General features: G+C 44.8%; 1 protein-coding gene across 1 annotated transcript in view; it reads left to right on the top strand.

The window, feature by feature from the left end:
• The window catches only part of DLEC1 (DLEC1 cilia and flagella associated protein), a 712,951-nt gene that overhangs the window by 627,086 nt on the left and 67,097 nt on the right, over positions 1–18,768 (top strand). Inside the window, exons 35-37 of the mRNA XM_086940885.1 lie at positions 8,426–8,617; positions 11,151–11,312; positions 16,459–16,612. Of these exons, the coding sequence (XP_086797011.1) occupies positions 8,426–8,617; positions 11,151–11,312; positions 16,459–16,612 (508 nt within the window). The remainder of the gene's footprint in view (positions 1–8,425; positions 8,618–11,150; positions 11,313–16,458; positions 16,613–18,768) is intronic.

Below are 18,768 nucleotides of genomic sequence, written 5' to 3'. Positions count from 1 at the left end.
GCAGAATTGAGGGCCCCCTCCCAAAAAAACTACACGGGGGCATAGTGGTCTCTCCTCTGGGTGTGGTCCCCAAGAAGGGGCAGGGTCAATTTAGATTAATACATCACCTCTCATTTCCTGAAGGGTCATCTGTGAATGACGGAATCGCTCCTGAAGCCTGCTCTGTAGGTTACGCGCCGGTAGACGACGCAATCGAGTTGGTAAAAGCAACAGGAAAGGGAGCCCTCATGGCCGCAGCAGACATCGAATCTGCTTTCCGCCTGCTGCCCGTCCACCCCTCCAGTTTTCACTTACTGGGTTTCCAGTGGGAGGGAGACCTGTTCATTAATAAGGCCATGCCGCACTAGAATTGCCCTTTCTGGTTGCAGAGATCAAGGCGAACATTATGACAGAAATCCTCCAGACCAGTTCTTCCACATTGGAACCTCTGATGCCATTTAATGAGGTACTGGTGGACCCTCTTATATCTGCCTCGGTTAGGTCAGCTTCTGTGCAAACCAACCATTGTCTAGTTGCTCTGCATCAACATACAGCTCCAGACAAGCTGACATTTCTCTCCTCTCATCTGCCTCCTGAGGGACTCAGGCTGTAGGCTCCTGTTTATTCAGTACTTAATTCAGGTTCTTTTCCCTCCACAACCTCAACAGAGAGCCTCACTGGCTTGAAGAGGGTAGGAATTAGGTTGTTTTCATTGGGAAGCTTGTTTCATCAATGCAATTTGCCCATGCTGTTTGGGAGATGTCAGAGATGGTGGAACACATGTGAAGACTCTTTTGGAGGTCATTTGGGATAGATTGCCTCTGTGTAGCTACTGCAGGCTTTGTGCCTTCAATGCCCACCTAGACAATAAGCGTCAGTTTTCTTCTTCATCATCACCTTTCTTCCACAGTATGGCCATTTTAATGCCTCCTCGATAAGGTGCCTGATGGGTACTTTCACAGACACAAAGGGCCTCATTACGATGTCGGTCGGTCAGCCTCCGACCGCTCGTTTGAGGCTTACCGACCGACACCGCATGTTTACAGTCCGACCGCCGAATTTCAATCACAGATGTATGTGGGGGAAGAGGCATATACAACATACATTTCTAAATGGGTAAACTGTGAATTATAGGGATGTTTTTCACCTCAGGAGTCTGATTACCATCATAAACAATTCAAGGTTGGCTTTGTCACTCTATTTGATGCTACACCAGGGGCAGCTCCTCTGTTTTCAGCAGAGGGGCGTCGCCCTACTTAAACATCCCCCAAAGCCCCAGAGTTGGAAAAAAAATGCTAATTAATTACCATTTTAGTTTTCATCCCCTGTCCCGAGCCGAGCATTGGGGCGGGTACGAGGCCCTGCTACGTGACAGCAGCAGGGAGGAAGGTGGGCTAGTAATGCACTGTCTAAATTATGCATGTCTTTTTGGACAGCCGTCTTGCAAACGCCAGCCACACACACACACTTTAAACATCTCTAACACAGCTGTCTTAAGACAGCTGGGTTAGAGCAAGCCAAAGCCTCCAGAGCTCTGTGGAGCGCTGAGTGAGGCCGCTCCCTCCAGTCAGGCCGCTGCTCTCATGCAGCATGAGAGCAGCACCAGGATTGGTCGAGGGAGTTACAGTATCCACTTCCTGTATTGACAAAAGAAGTGGTCCAGAGCGAGGACGTCGCAGAGTTCGTTATTTTACATTTTATTTCTTTATATTCTTTTACACACGCTCCCGCCCCCTCCCCATAGATTCCTGTTGCCACTGTTTTACTCAGAACCCCTCTGTGAAAATCTCTCGAAATTAACAGTTAACCATTCAGAATTCTATTTATTATCTTTAATTTTAAACTCTGAATCGGATTCCCTCAAGGTAAAGGTTGCCATACCAATCCGGGTCGACAATATGTCATTTTATTCTGTGTGTATTGGCACGGGTGCTCTGATTTCAACAAATAACGCTTTTAATGTCACTGCATCTGGATCAGTTTTTTTTTGTAGATGTGTCTGTTCTTATTGATAGCATCTGGAAACATTTTTGAGTCTTTCCGTGATTTTAGTTTACAGCTCTTTTTTCTAAAAACAGACAAAGAGAACCACAAGCATGTAATGTTCTCTTTGCCCCCAATAAAGACGCTGCAGCCTTGGTACTGGTTAACTATTTATTTAGCAATAAATGTCCCTAAAGAGCGCCGAGCCTCTACTGCCCGTACCGGCTCTTCGCGCCAATGAAGTGCGATGCGCGCGCAGCCTAACATGGCTCTCGGCACGTCACGTTGGTTACGTGACGTGCATACACTAGAGCGCGCTACTACATATCTCCCCTTTTTTCCAATACAGCAACAATAACATTACAGTCCACTGTTCATCTCATAGTCTCTGAACCTGGCTGGTTTGACCACCACTCTACCCCTGCGGGTCAGTCTTACCGGGGTGTTGAGGGTCTCTCTTTCGCCTCTTCCTCTACTCACTGGCGCAGCCGCGCCTCCCTCTCTCTCATTCAATCCTCCTCCAGCCATCTGCTCCTGGTCACTCATTCCTGTCTCTTGTCCTTGTCGGTCTTCTCCGTTCCCCTCAGGTACTGTCTCTGGAGGTTCCTGCTCAGCTGTTTCGTTCCCTTCATCTTCGAAGTCTGTTACACCTTGGTCCCAATTTAGGATCTTGTTGCACTTTGCCATGCGGTCCTGCGACCACACGTTCCCGTCGTTCAGCAAGGCTGCTCTGCCCAGAACTTCTTTCACCTGCATGGGCTTGCTATATTTACTTTCTCCCTTCCTCTGCATCGTGGCTAACTTTACTCGTACCCATTCTCCTTTCTCTAAACCAGTGCTCTTCACATTCCTTCTGTTGTCGTAGTGCTTGGTGTAAACTGCTTGGGCCTTCTCAAGGTTGGATCGTACTACGGCTGGGGACCATTCACTCATTACTGTTTTCTCTTTCCACACTCTGTTGTCTTGGGTGAACGGCTCACGTCCTCTCAGTATCTGGAATGGGCTATATCCCGTGCTTGTGGGGGTAATCCTATATGCCCACACCATGTGACAGATCTCTACTTCCCAGTCCTTGTTGTCAGATATGGCAGCTTGGATCGATCCCATCACCACTCTATTAAACCGTTCCACTAGGCCGTTCCCGGCGGGGTGGTATATGGATGTGTGTTCTGCTAGGATGCCGTTCCGATGCATGAAGCTTTCCCACTTCTCCGACCTGAATTGGGGCCCATTGTCACTGAGAACCGTCTTTGGAATTCCTTCCCTCACAAACGTATCAGTCAGGAATTTGATGATAGTTTCTGCGTCCATGGTTTCTTCTATCTTCAATTCTGGCCACTTTGAGTACCTGTCCACCATGACGCAAACATACTTTTGGATTCTCCGTATGTCCAGAATCGGGCCCAGGATGTCCACGGACAACTCCTCCCATGGGTTCTTCGGGAGATCAAATTTTCCCAGTGCTGGACGGAGGGGCTTGAGGGCTTTGTCGGCCCCCTGGCATCGAGTGCAGTTTCTGACATGTCTTTCAGCTCTTATGTCCATTCCCGGCCACCAGTAATCTTGTCTGGCCCTCAATCTCAGTTTGCATATTCCGAGGTGCCCCTCATGGAGTGTGTCCAACAGCTTGTTGATGAGGTTTGTCGGAGGAATCACCTTCTCCCCCCTGTGCACAAATATTCCCTTGTCGTCCCTTGACAGTTCTTCTCTGATTTCGAAATATGGTTTGAGTTCTCCGCTGATCAGCCTCTTTTCGGGCCATCCTTGGGTGATATGCGCCTTTACTTCCTTCAGGGCCTGGTCCTCCTCATACGCTTGTCTCCACTCTTGGAGGCTGATGGAAGTCTCTTGGTCTTCTGTAAGCGCCACCCATTCTTCTGTTCCTGCATTGTCCTCTTCACTCGGTTCCATGGCAGCTGCCCTGCTCAGATAGTCTGCCACCCTATTCTTGTTTCCTGGTATGTGCTCCACGTCGTACCTGAACTCTAGTAGTTTCAGTGACATCTTGGAGATCCGAGGCATTGCGTCGGCATGCCCACTCGACGTTAGCACCTTCAGCAAGGGCTTGTGATCCGTTCCTAATTGGAACCGTGTGCCCCACAGGAACTGCCTGAATCTAGTTGTAGCCCACACCACTGCCAACATCTCCTTTTCTATCACACTGTACCTCTTCTCCGTGTCGGTCAGTGTGCGGGATGCGAAGCTTATGGTGTCCATTTGTCCATGTCCCCTGTCCTGCATGAGGACGCCACCCAGTCCTTTGTCGCTGGCATCCGTGGTCAGCACTGTCCTTCCTTGGGGGTCGTAGCCTTGGAGTGGGATAGCCTCCGCTATTTCCTTCTTGACCACCTCAAATTCTCCTTGTGCCTCCTCTGACCAGTGGAATTCTGTGTTTTCTCGTGTCAGTTGCCTCATGTGATGAGTCTTTGAGGCGAAGTGTTGCACAAATTTGCTGTAATATTCTGCCATGCCGATAAAAGATCTTACTTCATCTTTGTTGGCTGGTGGAGGTGCATCACATATCACTTTCGCATTTTCAGCTTTTGTGGTCACTCCTCTCACTCCAATTTCGTGCCCCAGGTATGTCACCGATTCCATTCCTATCCGGCACTTGGACCATTCTGCTGTGAGGCCCTTCCCTTCTAGGATTTGTAACACCTTCTCAAGTTTTTTTTCGTGGTCTGGCTTATCTCGACCCATCACGAGGATGTCGTCCTGGAAGTATTGGACTCCGATGACCTTCTGGAAGAGTTGGTGCATTAACTTCTGAAAGACTGCTGCCGCCGAGGCCAGCCCGAACGGCATGCGGCGGAATTGATAACAACCGAATGGGGTAATGAACGATGTGAGGTGGCGGCTTTCCGGGTGTAGGGCAATTTGGTGGTAGGCGGAGGTCAAATCGATGGTGGAATACCATTTGATGCCCCTGGTGCTGGCCAGCATCTCCTCTATTCTGGGTAGGGGGAACCTTTCCACCACAATGTTCTTGTTCAGCTCCCGTAAGTCGACGCACAGCCTGACCTTGCAGCTGGGCTTCTTGACTACCACCAAGGGCTCCAGCCACTCGGCGCACGTGATGGGCTCGATGATCCCTTTCCTCTCCAGGTCATGGAGTTCTTCCCGGACTGCTTCACGTACTGCCAGAGGGATATTTCTGGCCTTGTGCACCACTGGCACCGCATTGTCTTTCAGGATTATTTTGTGTGAGAATTTTTCTAACTTCCCCACCGTGCCTCCAAATACCTTGGGGAATGCATTCCTCCACATGTCCAGGTCTGGCCAGGTTCCTGGTTCCGTCAGTAATATCTGTTCTTTGCCTCCTGGGTCCAACTTGATGCCTAGGTCGCCTTGGTCCAGCCATCCCAGGACCGAGGGGCCTTTCTCCGACACGTAGAGTTTGCAGTAGGCGGATCGGCCTCGGAACTCAAAGTTCAGCGGTCTGAAACCCGCCATTGGTATGCGGTCCCCGTTGTATGTGACTGGGCGGATGTCTAGCTTTTCCAGTTCCGGGCCTAAGTGCGGTGCACATTTCTCCTCCCATACCGCTCTCTGGACAATAGTGTATGGTGAGCCGGTGTCGGCCACCACGCTGATCGTGATGCCGCCTATTGTCATTTCCAGGATGGGTTTCATTGTTCTTTTGCCATCGATGCTTAGGACTTGTTCATCTACGCCCAGTACCTGGTCGTATATACATAGCACTGTGACCACATCCTCCTCCGTCGCTTCTTCCTGGTCGTCGTTGTCTTGGCCTATCAATCTTACCGTGCCCTTGGAGGCCTTTTTCCTGCACACCTTCTCATAGTGTCCGATTATTCCACAGTACATGCATTTGGCGCGAAACGCCGGGCATTTTCTGTCGTGGGCTTCATGTGACCAGCTTCCGCACCTGTAGCATGACTTCCTGTTGCTTCCCGCTTGCCTCCCCGGGGGACCCCCGCTGCTATGCCACCTGGTGTGTCCCTTGTCTGCTGCCTTCTTATTCTGGTGATCTTTACGGGGCTCTTCGTCGTCCACTTTGTTTACCATGGTGCTGGACGCAGTGTCCTTCTTCGTCGCATCCGCGCACCTCCTTGCCAATTCTGCCCTTTTGAAGATGACCATCACGTCTTTTAGGGTGGTGTCTCGCTGGCCCATAGTTTGTCTTGCATGGATGTGCATGTGGTATGCATTACCACCTGGTCCTTGATGAACTCTTCCTCCCAATTGTCGTACTTGCAGGTGGCTGCGAGTCGTTTCAGTGCTGCCACATATTCTTCTATTGTCTCTCCCGGGCGCTGCTTCCTTTGTTGGAAGTTGAATCTATTCACTGACACACACACCGCCGGTCTGAAATGTTCGTTGAGGTCGTCGATTGCATGGGCGTACACGTCGTCTTCCGTGCTTGCTCTCTGCTTTGGTACTAAGCTTTTGTAAACCCTCAGCCCTTCAGGGCCTAAGTTCAACAACAGGATGCGTTTCTTTCTCGACGGTTTGAACACCTCTTCATTCTCGTCTTCTAGGACTCCTATGAAATTGTCTATATACTCTCTCCAGTCCTCCCACTTCATCAGTGGTTCTCCCGGCCTGGGTAGAAACTGCACCGGCGCCATCACATATCCTGTTTGCGCACTCATCTTTTCGCTCTTGACAGTGGGCTGTGTGCTTGCTTGGCCTCTGGGGCTCCCCGGCGTGCTGTCTTGTTCTTCCTTGTTTGTGTGGTTCTGGGGACTACCTGCGTCAGCCCCCTCGCTCTTTAGTAGGGTATCGAGCTCGGTTCCCCTGGTTTAGTGGATGGTGGCCTGATCTGGCGCTCTTCTTGTGCTTCCTCCCCGGGGTCTGTCTCCTCCTGAGGTGGTTGTTCTACCCCCTTGGGTGCTTTTGGGCTCTGCCGCGCTCTTTAGGGTACCTGTGTGGTAGCCGTCGGTCTTCTTGGCTCTCTGGTTCACTGTGGTGCTGCTTAGCATTGAATCTCCTGCCACCGGTGTTTTGCTGTGTCCCTCGACGTGATTTGCTTGCTGTGGGGGGTTGGGGGATCTGCTATCCCACCCTCGTCGCCATTGTAATGTTCTCTTTGCCCCCAATAAAGACGCTGCAGCCTTGGTACTGGTTAACTATTTATTTAGCAATAAATGTCCCTAAAGAGCGCAGAGCCTCTACTGCCCGTACCGGCTCTTCGCGCCAATGAAGTGTGATGCGCGCGCAGCCTAACATGGCTCTCGGCACGTCACGTTGGTTACGTGACGTGCATACACCAGAGCGCGCTACTACAAAGCAGAATTCAATCTGAAAAAATATAGCTTAGCTCTGCATTTAACTTTGCTGTACTATGAAATGAGAGATAGTTCTATCGTTGGCTGATTTAAAATATAAAGTGCGGCCCTGGAAAAGGTTGCCAATGGCCGCAGGTTTGCAGGCCTCACTATTCCATCTCGTCCCATTTCCAAAGGTATTCACTGGAAAAGGACATACCTCACTATAAAATCCAGAGGAGCAACCTCTCGTATCAGTTTTCAGTTTTTAATTGTTTTCATAAAAAGTAAAGGTTTCCTTTGTATTCGCACTTGTCACTACAGAGCCAAATTGTTACTCCTAAATAAATAGCTACAAAAATTATTTTGTTGTTGTTCAGTAAATGTTATTTATAATGAAAAGCAGTACAGAGGAAAGAGAAGAAAAAGAACCAACCTCCAACATCCGACAATTGCATAATGTATACAATAATGTGGCACATACAGATACTAATGATAAAGACATGCGATAACAATCAACATAAATCTAGTACATAAGAAGCAACAGAAGCGTGTGGTACCTAGCTATGGGGATCAAATAGAACTGGATGAAGTGAAACAGGTGGAACTGTCCGATGCATACTTTTCGTGAATGTACCAATGATGTAATAAATGAGTAAGAGAGGGGAGTGGGAGGGAATAGATGGGCAGGAAGGAGAGGGGGTGGAAGTCATGTGGTACTTTGTACATGGAGGATCCGAGATTCAGATATGATAAGAAGAGTAAGATTCAAAGGTCAGTAGGTGAGTGAAAGATTGCCCTTTTGCGGAAGAGTCGCGAATAAAAAGGTCAAGCTTATTTCAAATACCTTGAGAGGGAGCAGAGCAGCCTTTTGTATGAGACTGGTTGATGTGTGTATTGCGAGGATCGTTTAGCCAGGCCCACCAAGTATGATAGGATACATTATTGGACGATTTCCAGTGGAAGTCTACCCATTTCTTCTCCCATTCATACTATTAATTCCAGTTCTGGATGTGATTCTTGTCAAGCTGTGATAAAATACCAGACTTCAGTTTAAACTCACCAAGAAAGGATTGGTTGTTAACAGTCAAGTAAGTCCAGGCTGTCTCAGGAGTCAAAACCAGGAATTAATGATCCATATAGCAGTGCAAAAAATGTGAACATAATTTTGTGATAACATCGGTTAGTTTTTCCAACATGGAACTCTTGATATAAACATTTCTCTTCCTTAGATTTTAACTGAAACACTCACAACTCGCAGCCTGAAGCTAATAAATTCCACAGAGACTCCGCTCTACTTCCGGCTCCTTCTGTCGTGTCCTTTCGCTATATCCGGGATTGACACCACCAAGAACCTCAAAACATCCCATAGCGACCGAGATGAGCAAGGACAACTTTTACTTTACCCTCAACAAAACATGCTGGTAGGTATCGAAAGGTAATCCAAACTAACGAACCCTGGATGGGAAATTATTCTCTAGAAATATGTTACGAAGGATGGATTTGTCGACGGGGATAATTTCATTTTGGCTAACAGGTCATTATCATCATCGGTACAATTTTGTGGGGCCAGGGGCTCCCAAATAAAAGGGATATCCACAAATATACGAAGATTGTCAAAGAAGTTTAAAAAAATTAAAGTACAATCTAGGGTATAAATTCAAACAACTTAAAGAAGAAAAATAGTTGGACTTCATAGCTCAACTTGCCGTGTTGGAAAGAGTACATTATAAGAGAATAATAATAGATTAGTGAGTATAGAGTGCAAACCACAAATGAAATTGTCTCAGCACAGATAGGAGTTAAAGTGATTCCAGTCTACATATTTTAAAGATCAGTAAAGGGAGGCAGGGTGACACCTGGTACCACTCCACCAGGGTTGTTGGCAGTTGAGAGGTCTCTAGGCCTGACCCTTCCTTGATGTTGGAGTTCTTTTTCCTGGTCACTCTCTTAGCTCTAATTCCCATAGTCAGAAAGCAACACGAGGCTGGTTCAACCACAGTCTTCAGTCAGGGCTCCAGCACAGGTTCCAGTGCACACAGTTCTTCTCGTTATTGACAAATAAGATATCCTTTTGTCTGCTGTGTCGCTGGGACTACAGGAAGCTAGCTAATCTGACCCTTGAGAAGTATTTCCAGTTCTAATAAGCAAGGTAGTACAGGTCCAGACTGTCATCTTCCAAACATTCACAGAAACAGGCTCTTCCCCTTCTGTTCTATCTTCTTGTGTTTTGAGGTGCTGGTGGTGGGAAGCCTTCCATATAAGGATATCTAACCAGGGAAAACCCTTAACTTAATCTCAACAAAGTTCCTTCAGTCAAATCAGCTTCCTTTTGCAGTAGTTCTTCTGTGCATTAGTATTTAAAAAAATCCCCAATCCCAATTTTTGTAGCTGCTTCCTAAGACAATTTATGAACAATATAACTTTTCCCCAAATAGGCGTTTACAGTCTGGGAGAGTTAACACCGGTTTTGCGGCGAAGTAGCACTTTTTTATCCAATATCACTGCAGGGACACACCAATCCTAACATTGGGCACGTCCCCGCTTCTACATTATACACCCATGACTTCTTAGTCCAAGGCTCTATTTAAAGGTGATTTTGCAAATATGCAAGATACGACTTTTCCACAGTGATGGCTGCAGTTTTGGCTATAACCATTCAAGTCTGCATTGGCAGTCTTGAAGCCATGGTTTTAACGACACAATTGTGGGCTGTCTAAGATCACACTGCAAACCACAGGTGATACCTGACTTGTATTGCCAGTGGTGCCTGTTGTGTGCTCTGTTACTGTGGTCAGATATGCTGATTAGAATTAACCTTTTACATCACGTTTTGAGGCAGTGCTCATGGTGTTTTTGTAAAAGATTACCAATGTTCAGATCAGTCAAAATCCCATAATAAAATGGGGTGCGCAGCAAACTGATGCACTTTCTTACAAGTGGGTCACGGACCTGGTCTGAATTCCTCTGTGCCACGACCGTCACCTACTTCAGAGAAGCACATATGACACATGATGGAGAATGAAAAACATATGGAGTCAGATGCTGAACAATCCAGTAAAACATCATATCCCAATAAAGGATATGTAGAAAGCCCATCTAGAAGTCATCCTGCTGGTGTAAACCAGTTTTTTTTATTTCAAAGAAATTTTCATAGAAACTTTTTTCAAAGCAAGAGAACCAGTGGAGGAAAAACAATACAGCAAATGCATATTGAAAAGCCGGGAATTGGTATACATGTACAGGTTTGGTAGGAGGGTACTAAACTGTAGGATTAAAATGTCACACCAAGACGGGTCGTATCAAAATAGGACTGGGTAAAATATACAAATATACAGATATTGAGATAATAAAGTAAAGTAAAATAAATAACAGTAGATAAATAAATAAAATAGAATAAGGAAATAAATACAGCTCTTATAACATACATGGTATCAGGTTTTTACTAGTGAAATGCAAAGAAAGGAAATTACTCAGTGGGTGGTTTTTTTATACAAGTAATTGTCTTGATTTAGTACAAATCTCTTGATTGTCCTTGACTGGGATTACAACAGACTATGCATGAGTTTGTTAATGGAAAGCTAATTGTAAAAATCTGTATGCTGTGTCAGATGTTTGTAATCTCAAGTTTTAAAGTATGTGTTAATGTTTCATTATGGTTGTGACGTTGTAATGTTTGTCAGTGAAATATGGTTGCCATATTTGTCTTATTCGTGCATTATTGAATTATTTTAAAAACTTGAATAAAATGCGTTGGCATTTTACTTTACCTGTATTGTTTCAGGATATGCCTGTATCATTTACTCCTTAGTCTTGTACCGCTCTCAGGCTACCCATGGGCTTGGTCTGGGACACAGAATCCATTGTACGAACAAACTGCCACACATGTTGGGATTGAATGATTTACTTTGTGTGAAGAAGTGTCACCAGCTATAATTTGTGACTGCTCTCCTCCAGGTCAACGTTTCCTTCTGCACTACATTAGAGTTACTGACCTACCAGAATCTGTCAGGGGAACAAATGCTTCCTGGTACCCAGCTGCTTCTGTCTGAAAATGGGGAAAAGAAGTTGGTGTTTAGACAACAGCTGGTTCTTGAGTACAGCAACAAAGCTAAGCAGGTATGTAAAAGCAGCAGAGTTATAATGTACTTGTAGTTTATTATTTTAATGAGTGGTATCACTGCCTATTGCTGTAGGCATAGTTTGACTACTCTATATGCAATTGGGATATTTGTTAACAGGACATAAGCCCTGATATGTGACTAGCACTGTGGCATTGGCCGCTATTCACATGGCATAGTAATCTGACAGGTGACTCCCTACGTCCTATTATTATTTTAGGCCCTAGATATTATTGGGCTGCCAAGAAAGTTCATCCACTCCCTATCGAACTCTAGAGGCAGCTAGATACATTGATAGCGGAAACAATAGAGCAAGAGTGTTAAAGGTGTGTCCAAGAGGACCAGATCCAATCACTATTTTAACGATTCCTACTGGCTATGTTTTTGAGTCATATTTAAATTAATTGTATATAAATGTATCTTACATAGATATCCTGAAGATTTGGGTTAAAAACAGCCTTCCTTGGCTTATATAGGTCGCCCCTGCAATAAATCTGTGGTATGGGTATGATCAACATATTTAATGATCAGTCTGTACCAAAGTAGTCCACAGGTGCATCTTAAAGAAACACGATAAGCAAAGGCAGCTGACTCTCTAAGAAGGAATTGTAAACTGCGACAAATAACGATTTGCAAATTTGCGATTACTTAAATGGAATATACTAAATAAATTTGTTAGAAGTAGGTACAATTTGTGGACTTCTAACAAATTCATTGGTTTTTGAGAACTGACCTATGGATTGGTTCTCAAAATAGACATTAATAGTGGATTGCAATTCGACCTACCTCACCAATATGCATGAGGTAGGTCTTAAATTGAAGCTTGGTACAATTGGCTATAATGACCATCATGGTAGCCTGCTGGGGTCAGCAGACCACCATGTTTGCGATTGCTTTTAAAAAAAGCAATCTTTTTTATTTTTTATACATGCAGCCCATTTTTCTTAAAGGAAATGTTTTTGTAAACATTCACAAAGAAGGTTCCCATGGAGATCCCATTCCATTTCTGAATGGCTTACCACCACCTTTGAGGATATGGTAAAATATTAATGTTTTGGGCTGCAAAAATTGAATACATAGCTTAAAGATTTGGTATCTTTAAGGGATGCCCTTAACACACCCCTTCCAAATACCGCATCTGTATTTATTCCCAAACCCAGTTAGCGATTTAGTAAGATTCGGTAACATATTACTGAATCGGTATTTGGGTTTGGTGTATAAAAAAATGCCATATTGCAGTTGGGAGGGCTCTGATTTTCCAATTCTGACCCTTACTGACCATAAAGTGTTTTTGTACATGCAGGCTTTATATGGTAGTCTGTAGTTGTTATGAATTGACCACTTATCTGTGGTTTTTAAGGAATGAAGAAAATAGGAGACAGTGTATGTTATTCCATTTGGCCACTTGTTTGTGTTGGAGATTACAGGAAGCTGCAGGCGATATATTTATATGCAAGTAGCCAAAACCTCAAAAGTTTTGAACATTTAATGGACATGTATGCATTTAGAAAACAGAAAAGAATAGGGGTTGAGGCAAAGGAACTTGCACCTAGCTATTACAATTGGCTAATTTAGTATGACGACGGTGCTCAAAACCAGGAGGTACACCCCTCTTTACCTCCTATTTGGAAAAATCAAATAGAACAATGAACAAATTGGAGTTAGCACCCATCCAAAATTATATCATTTAGCAATTTTCATAGCGTCAAATGTCCAAACGAAAGATCAAGAGAGCAAATCCCAAATCGACTTGTGATAGAAAACTGTTCTTTATTGATACACTTCCAAAACGTCTTTTAAAATCCAAATCATTCGAATTTTTTTAGCCGAATGATCAAGAATTCTTGAGCCAAAAGCCCTGTGTGAATTTGCTTAGAGGATTTACGAGCACTATTACCTTTAAAAGTATCTAAAGAAATATAATTGATTTATGTGATAAAGAGAAATAATTGTATTTATAAAAAGCTAGGTTTAATTGTGGTGTTAATGTTAGGGATTATTTGCACTGGCTATATGCATACAGTGATATTTTGGTCTAGGTTTTAATATTGAATATGGATATTTTTGATAAACTTGTGATAAAATATATATCTTGGCAGCAAAGAATGACAATAATTAAAGCTAGATCAGAGGGCATGTTGCTTGTTCTAATAATGATTTTAAAATATAAAATAAGGATTATGGGAATATGTTTGTTTTTGCTAAACATGTTATGTTATGTTAAATAAAATTTATAAAGCGCACATACACCGAGGAGGTTTCTTGGCGCTACAATGTCTTCAGAACCCAAGTTCAAATGGAAGATTAGAAAGCCTGGTGAAATAGCCAAGTTTTAAGACAGCTTCTGAAGTTAAGAAGAGTATGGCAGAATCGTATGTCGGAAGGAAGAGAATTCCAGAACATGGGTGCCAGGACAGCAAACCTGGCACCACCAGTGCGCTTTAGTCTGTAAGAGGGTGGAGACAGCAGTAGCTTGTGAGCTGAAGGAAGGTTACGGGAGGGAGCACGCTTGTGAATCAGATCATTCACAAATTTAGGACTTTTCCCATTGCGGGACTTGTAAATGAGGCACCCAACCTTAAAGGCGCAGCGCTGGATTATGGGTAACCATAACCAATAAAGTTGTTTCAAGAGGGGGGTTATATGGAGATGTCTGGGTTGATGAATAATCAAATGAGCCGCCTGGTTCTGAACCATTTGTAAACGTTTGGAGAGATAGAGGGGGATGCCATAGTAAAGAGAATTGGCATAGTCAACATGGGACATAACCATAGCAAGAATCACCTGGATTCTAGCTTCATAGGTGAGAAACCTGCAGATCTTTTTTATTTTCCTAAATTGGAAAAAGCAGCTGGAGATTACTGAGCCGATCTGAGCCTTCATTGTGAGGTCCTGGCTGATAATGACCCCTAAGCTCTTGGCCGTGGACGATGGACGATGGAGAGGGAGCTTGGCCAAGTTCCCTGTGCCAGAAATGAGGGCCCCAGGGGTTATTGATGATACCTCCAGTAAGGACTAGCTCTGTTTTATCCGGATTGAGCTTAAGATGATTACTGTTCATCCATTGACTGATAAACAGTATGGTAGACTGAAAAGTAAAGGCAGACTCCGGAGAATACTAATGGGAAAAATGAGTTGAAAGTCGTCTGCATAGTTGAAGGTGCAGACATTACGTTCTTTCAGAGCTCGAATAAGGGGGAGAAGGTACAAATTAAATAACAGGGGGGAGAGCGAGGAACCCTGAGGGACTCCGCAGGAGACACTCACTCTGGGAGCACTAAAAGGTGCTGTGCTGACAGCCTGAGATCGATTCTCCAGAAAGGAAGTAATCCAGCCAAGGGCAGGTCCCGTGATTCCCACATCTCTGACACGATCGACCAAAAAAGTGTGGTCGACCGTGTCAAAGGCCACGGAGAGGTTGAGCAGGACAAGGGCCTGCGGTGAACCAGAGTCGACCTTCTCACGAAGGGAGTCTAAGACTGTGAGAATCACAGCCTCGGTAGAATGAGCCGGGCGAAACCCTGCTTGGTTGGAGTCAAGAAATTCGGAATCTTCTAGAAACTCAGTAAGGCATCTAGTGACATAGGTTTCCAGAACCTTGGCAAGGTAGGGTAGGAGGGAAATAGGGCGATAATTTGTTAACAGTTGGGGGTCGGCCCCAGACTTCTTTAAGAGGGGGATGACAATAGCCTCCTTGAAGGTGGCAGGGACGATACCCTGGGAAAGTGAGTGATTCAGAAGGTGGAGTGCAGGACTGGGAAGGATAGTGAAGATTTCTTGCAAAATGCTGGGGGGGCAACAGTCAGTGGGAGAGCCTGTGTTGACTTTAGAGAGAATGTCCAAAAAGACAAGCTCAGTGATACTTGGAAATTGCACAAAGGTACTGTGATTTTGGATAACAGTAGAACAGAGCGGCGGGTATTGCAAGACTGGATGCTGGCCTTTATCAGTGCAATTTTGTCGATAAAGAAGGAGTTCAAGGAGTTTCAAGACTCTTGCGAAGGGACAGGTTTGCTAGAAAGTCTGTCGAGATGAGATAACTCATTTACTATAGAAAAAATCTCTTTAGTGCGATTGGAGGTGGACAAAATTTTAGAAGAGAAATAAGTAGCTTTAGCGGTCAAGATGGATTTTTTATAGATCTGCAACAAGTTGGTATACAAGCGCTTGTCTTCCGGAAGGTACTTGCGTCTCCAAGTTCCTTCTAATTGCCTCATGGCCAATTTCTGAGTTTTTAACTCGTCAGAGAACCACTTATGAGCATCATGCCGACAAGGGGCATGTGCTTTCTAAAGGGGCGCATATTTGTTACTAGTGACCAACAACCAGTCAGTATGCTGTTCAACAGCTTGGTTGATAGAAGGGTTGATAGGAGGGAGGGAGTTAGTAAGAGAGTAATGGAAAGATGTTTTATCACTTAGTTTCCAATTTCTGTAAGTGCCTCCTCCTTGACAGGAAGATTTAACAGAGAAATTGTCAAAAATGGAGAATTTGATAATATAGTGGTCTGACCAAGTACAAGGGAGTACAGACACGGGAGTCATGGTTATATTAACAGTCCAGATCTGGTCAAGGGTGTGCCCTTGATGTGAGTGGCCACAGTAACTTGTTTCACCAGGTTGGGTCCAGAAAGTAACTCACTGAGTTTGATCGATTGGGGGCCACCCGATGGATCATTGGCCCAATAGTTAAAGTCGCCAATCAGCATAACCTTCCCGTGAGTGGTGACTAGGTGTGCAACCTGTTCACCCAAGGAGTGAGGAGTGAGGAGGTCTATAAAGCAGGACACCGACCAGAGCTGTCACATTCGAGTTTGAGCACTAGATTGTCCCCAGAGGGCAAAGCTAGAGAGGGGAGTGTGGAATATTTACAGTCATGGCGGGTGATAATGGCTACTCCTCCACCCGCTTTACCCTGAGGGCCATTGGCTTGAATAATGAGATAGTCAGAGGGGAGAGCAGCTAAAATGTACCTGTTTTAAAAGCAGTAGGGCAGTTGCTTGTATATTTTCCACCTTGTATACTGTAAATATGGTTTCACGGGGCTCCAAAGCATGGTTGTGGGTATCATTAAGGATTTAAGAGCTTGTTTGCATTGGCCTGTTACTAGTGGTCATCTTTCTCTTTCAATGTTCACCTCTGCAGCAGTTGCCGCTCTGCGCATATCTTTCCGTGCCAGTTCTGCAGCTTTCTCGCGACACCGTCGATTTTGGTACCTGTTTTGTTGGACAGACCCGCACACAGGAAGTCTTCCTGCTGAACAGGAGTGGCTCTAAAAGTTACTGGACTGCCTTGATAGGTAAGACAGTTGTACTGTCATGTTCCTTCCATCATGTTTTCATGACGTTGTTTTTGAAATATTGTAAAAAGGGCAGTTGAGATTTAATGTAGACTGTTGAATACATTGAGTTTTTCATACACTTTTATATATTTGCATGCTTATGTGCAGGGGCGGCTCCTCCGTTATGGCAGAGGATTGTCGTCCCAGTAGGTGGCAGCAGATTTAAACAGAGGAAAGATAAAATAATAATAAACATATTTTATTATCATTTTATTTTTCTTCTTATCTGCAAGCTGCCAGTAAGGGCGGGCCATGCACTCTATGTGTACCAGTGGGGAGGCGGGTGATGGGCACTACTAAGTGCGCATGATGGTTTGGCCGGCCATCTTAGGTCGGCCAAACCGTCTATGCAAACGTAACATTTCTCCACCCTACTGTGTTGTACAGCCGGGTGGAGAAAAGCCACATGCTCCTAGGCACTATCTGAGCGGGCAACCGTGCCAGAGTAGGAGGAATACCAGGGGGAGGGGAGGGGGGCAAAATTGAGAAGCACAATGAAAAGGAAAAAAGGGACAAATTACGGACATGGGTGCCAGCAGTTTTTGGAAACAGAATTTAAACACACAGCTCGCACTACTCACTTGGGGGCTCGCCCTGGGGGGTGGGGGTTTAAAAATAAACCGCCTGGGTCCACGCCTCCTCTGCTGCTGGGCGGGGGACCTGTGTTGGCACCTTCAACGTCTTATGCCTCACTGGAGTGGCTGGCAACCCCAATCCAGACGCTTCTCCAGCAGCACCAGGATTGGCTTGAGCAGCGATGCTCCCCGCCTATTAGGAGACCGGGGTTGCGGCATGAAGCAACCCACGCTCTCCTAATGGGAAGGCTAATGCGCATGTTCTGGCTGGTCGTAAAGTTGCCCAGCCTAAAAGCAAACATGCGCACTGTGCTGTCACTCAAACCCTGAGTGCTGCCGCAGTCCCACCCCTTTCAGCGTCCCTCGTTCTACTTCTGACACTAATTCCAATCAGGAATCCTGATTGGAATTGGCGTCAGAAGTAGAACAAAATATTTGTTATTTCTAATTTATTTAAACGATGAATGGAGCCGTGGCATTAGTGGGTCAATGCCTCAGTGCCCCAATGGACGTACCGCCACTGTATGATGCCCATTTTTTCTCTAAGACAGTCTTTTTATAGGAGCAGCTGGTAACTTTGCATTCTGCATAAAATATTCTGAAAATTGTAGTAGTAAGCATACCATGTAAAGTAGGCCTTTGCCTGGCCACATAAAAACATGCATTTTATCATTGTGCTTAAGCATATCAGTGCCTATGCTCTACCTTTTATCATGACTGTGCATATTTTTCCATTTCCTACTTCTCTATTCTGCGGATGAGTGAGTATGTATATTGAAAGCATGAGTAATATTCTGTTTTTTTTTTTACTTTATAGTAGTCCGAGGCCCCTTCTTCAGGTTTTCGTCAGGCTATTAAAGATCGTTTTTGGAGCTGGACTAGGTGTAAACAGAGATTGAAGTGGTTAAAAGCTTGATGCACTTATTCAACCCCTCGAATTCTGGGCCCATTATGGAACCATATGTTGCATGGATATGTAATAATTATCAGCAGGTCCTGTTAACCAGGCTGAGACTTAGTACCTTGCATTACACGGTGGCCTTTCCTGATCCTGTTAGACACCCTATGAATCTTATTCCGTATCCATACGATAACTTGCCTGCACAATCGATGTTGCACTTAATGCTATTTTGTAGCTATTTCTCTATTTTGAGGAAAATTATTTTATTTACACATGTGAAGGATGTTAATATTAGAGACTATATGACAGCTATGTATTATTTACAATCCCTTCCATCTTTAAGTGTCTGCCTGACCATAGTGAGCTATATACTGCACATTTTTAAGCAGAGGAAATTTGGTCTGCAAAGAAGCAACCATGTTTTATGTTGACACATTGGGCTGCCAAATCTCTGCGTTATTCAAGGTTTTACACACTTTAGAAACTAGGACCCTTCTGTTGTTGCAGAGCTTCAACCTGGTATTAGGTGGGATTTTAATGCCAAGATAGACCAACTTAATTTAGATGGAAATCCTTTTGTGGAGTAAGTGCAATATAGCCACTCAGCTGGTGTAGATGACAGAGGCAAGCGGTTGATA

This window comes from Lissotriton vulgaris, chromosome 10, assembly GCF_964263255.1.
Source record: "Lissotriton vulgaris chromosome 10, aLisVul1.2, whole genome shotgun sequence".
Taxonomy (NCBI): domain Eukaryota; kingdom Metazoa; phylum Chordata; class Amphibia; order Caudata; family Salamandridae; genus Lissotriton; species Lissotriton vulgaris.
Note: the sequence above shows the minus strand (reverse complement) of the source record. Positions and strands in the feature narration are given on the sequence as shown.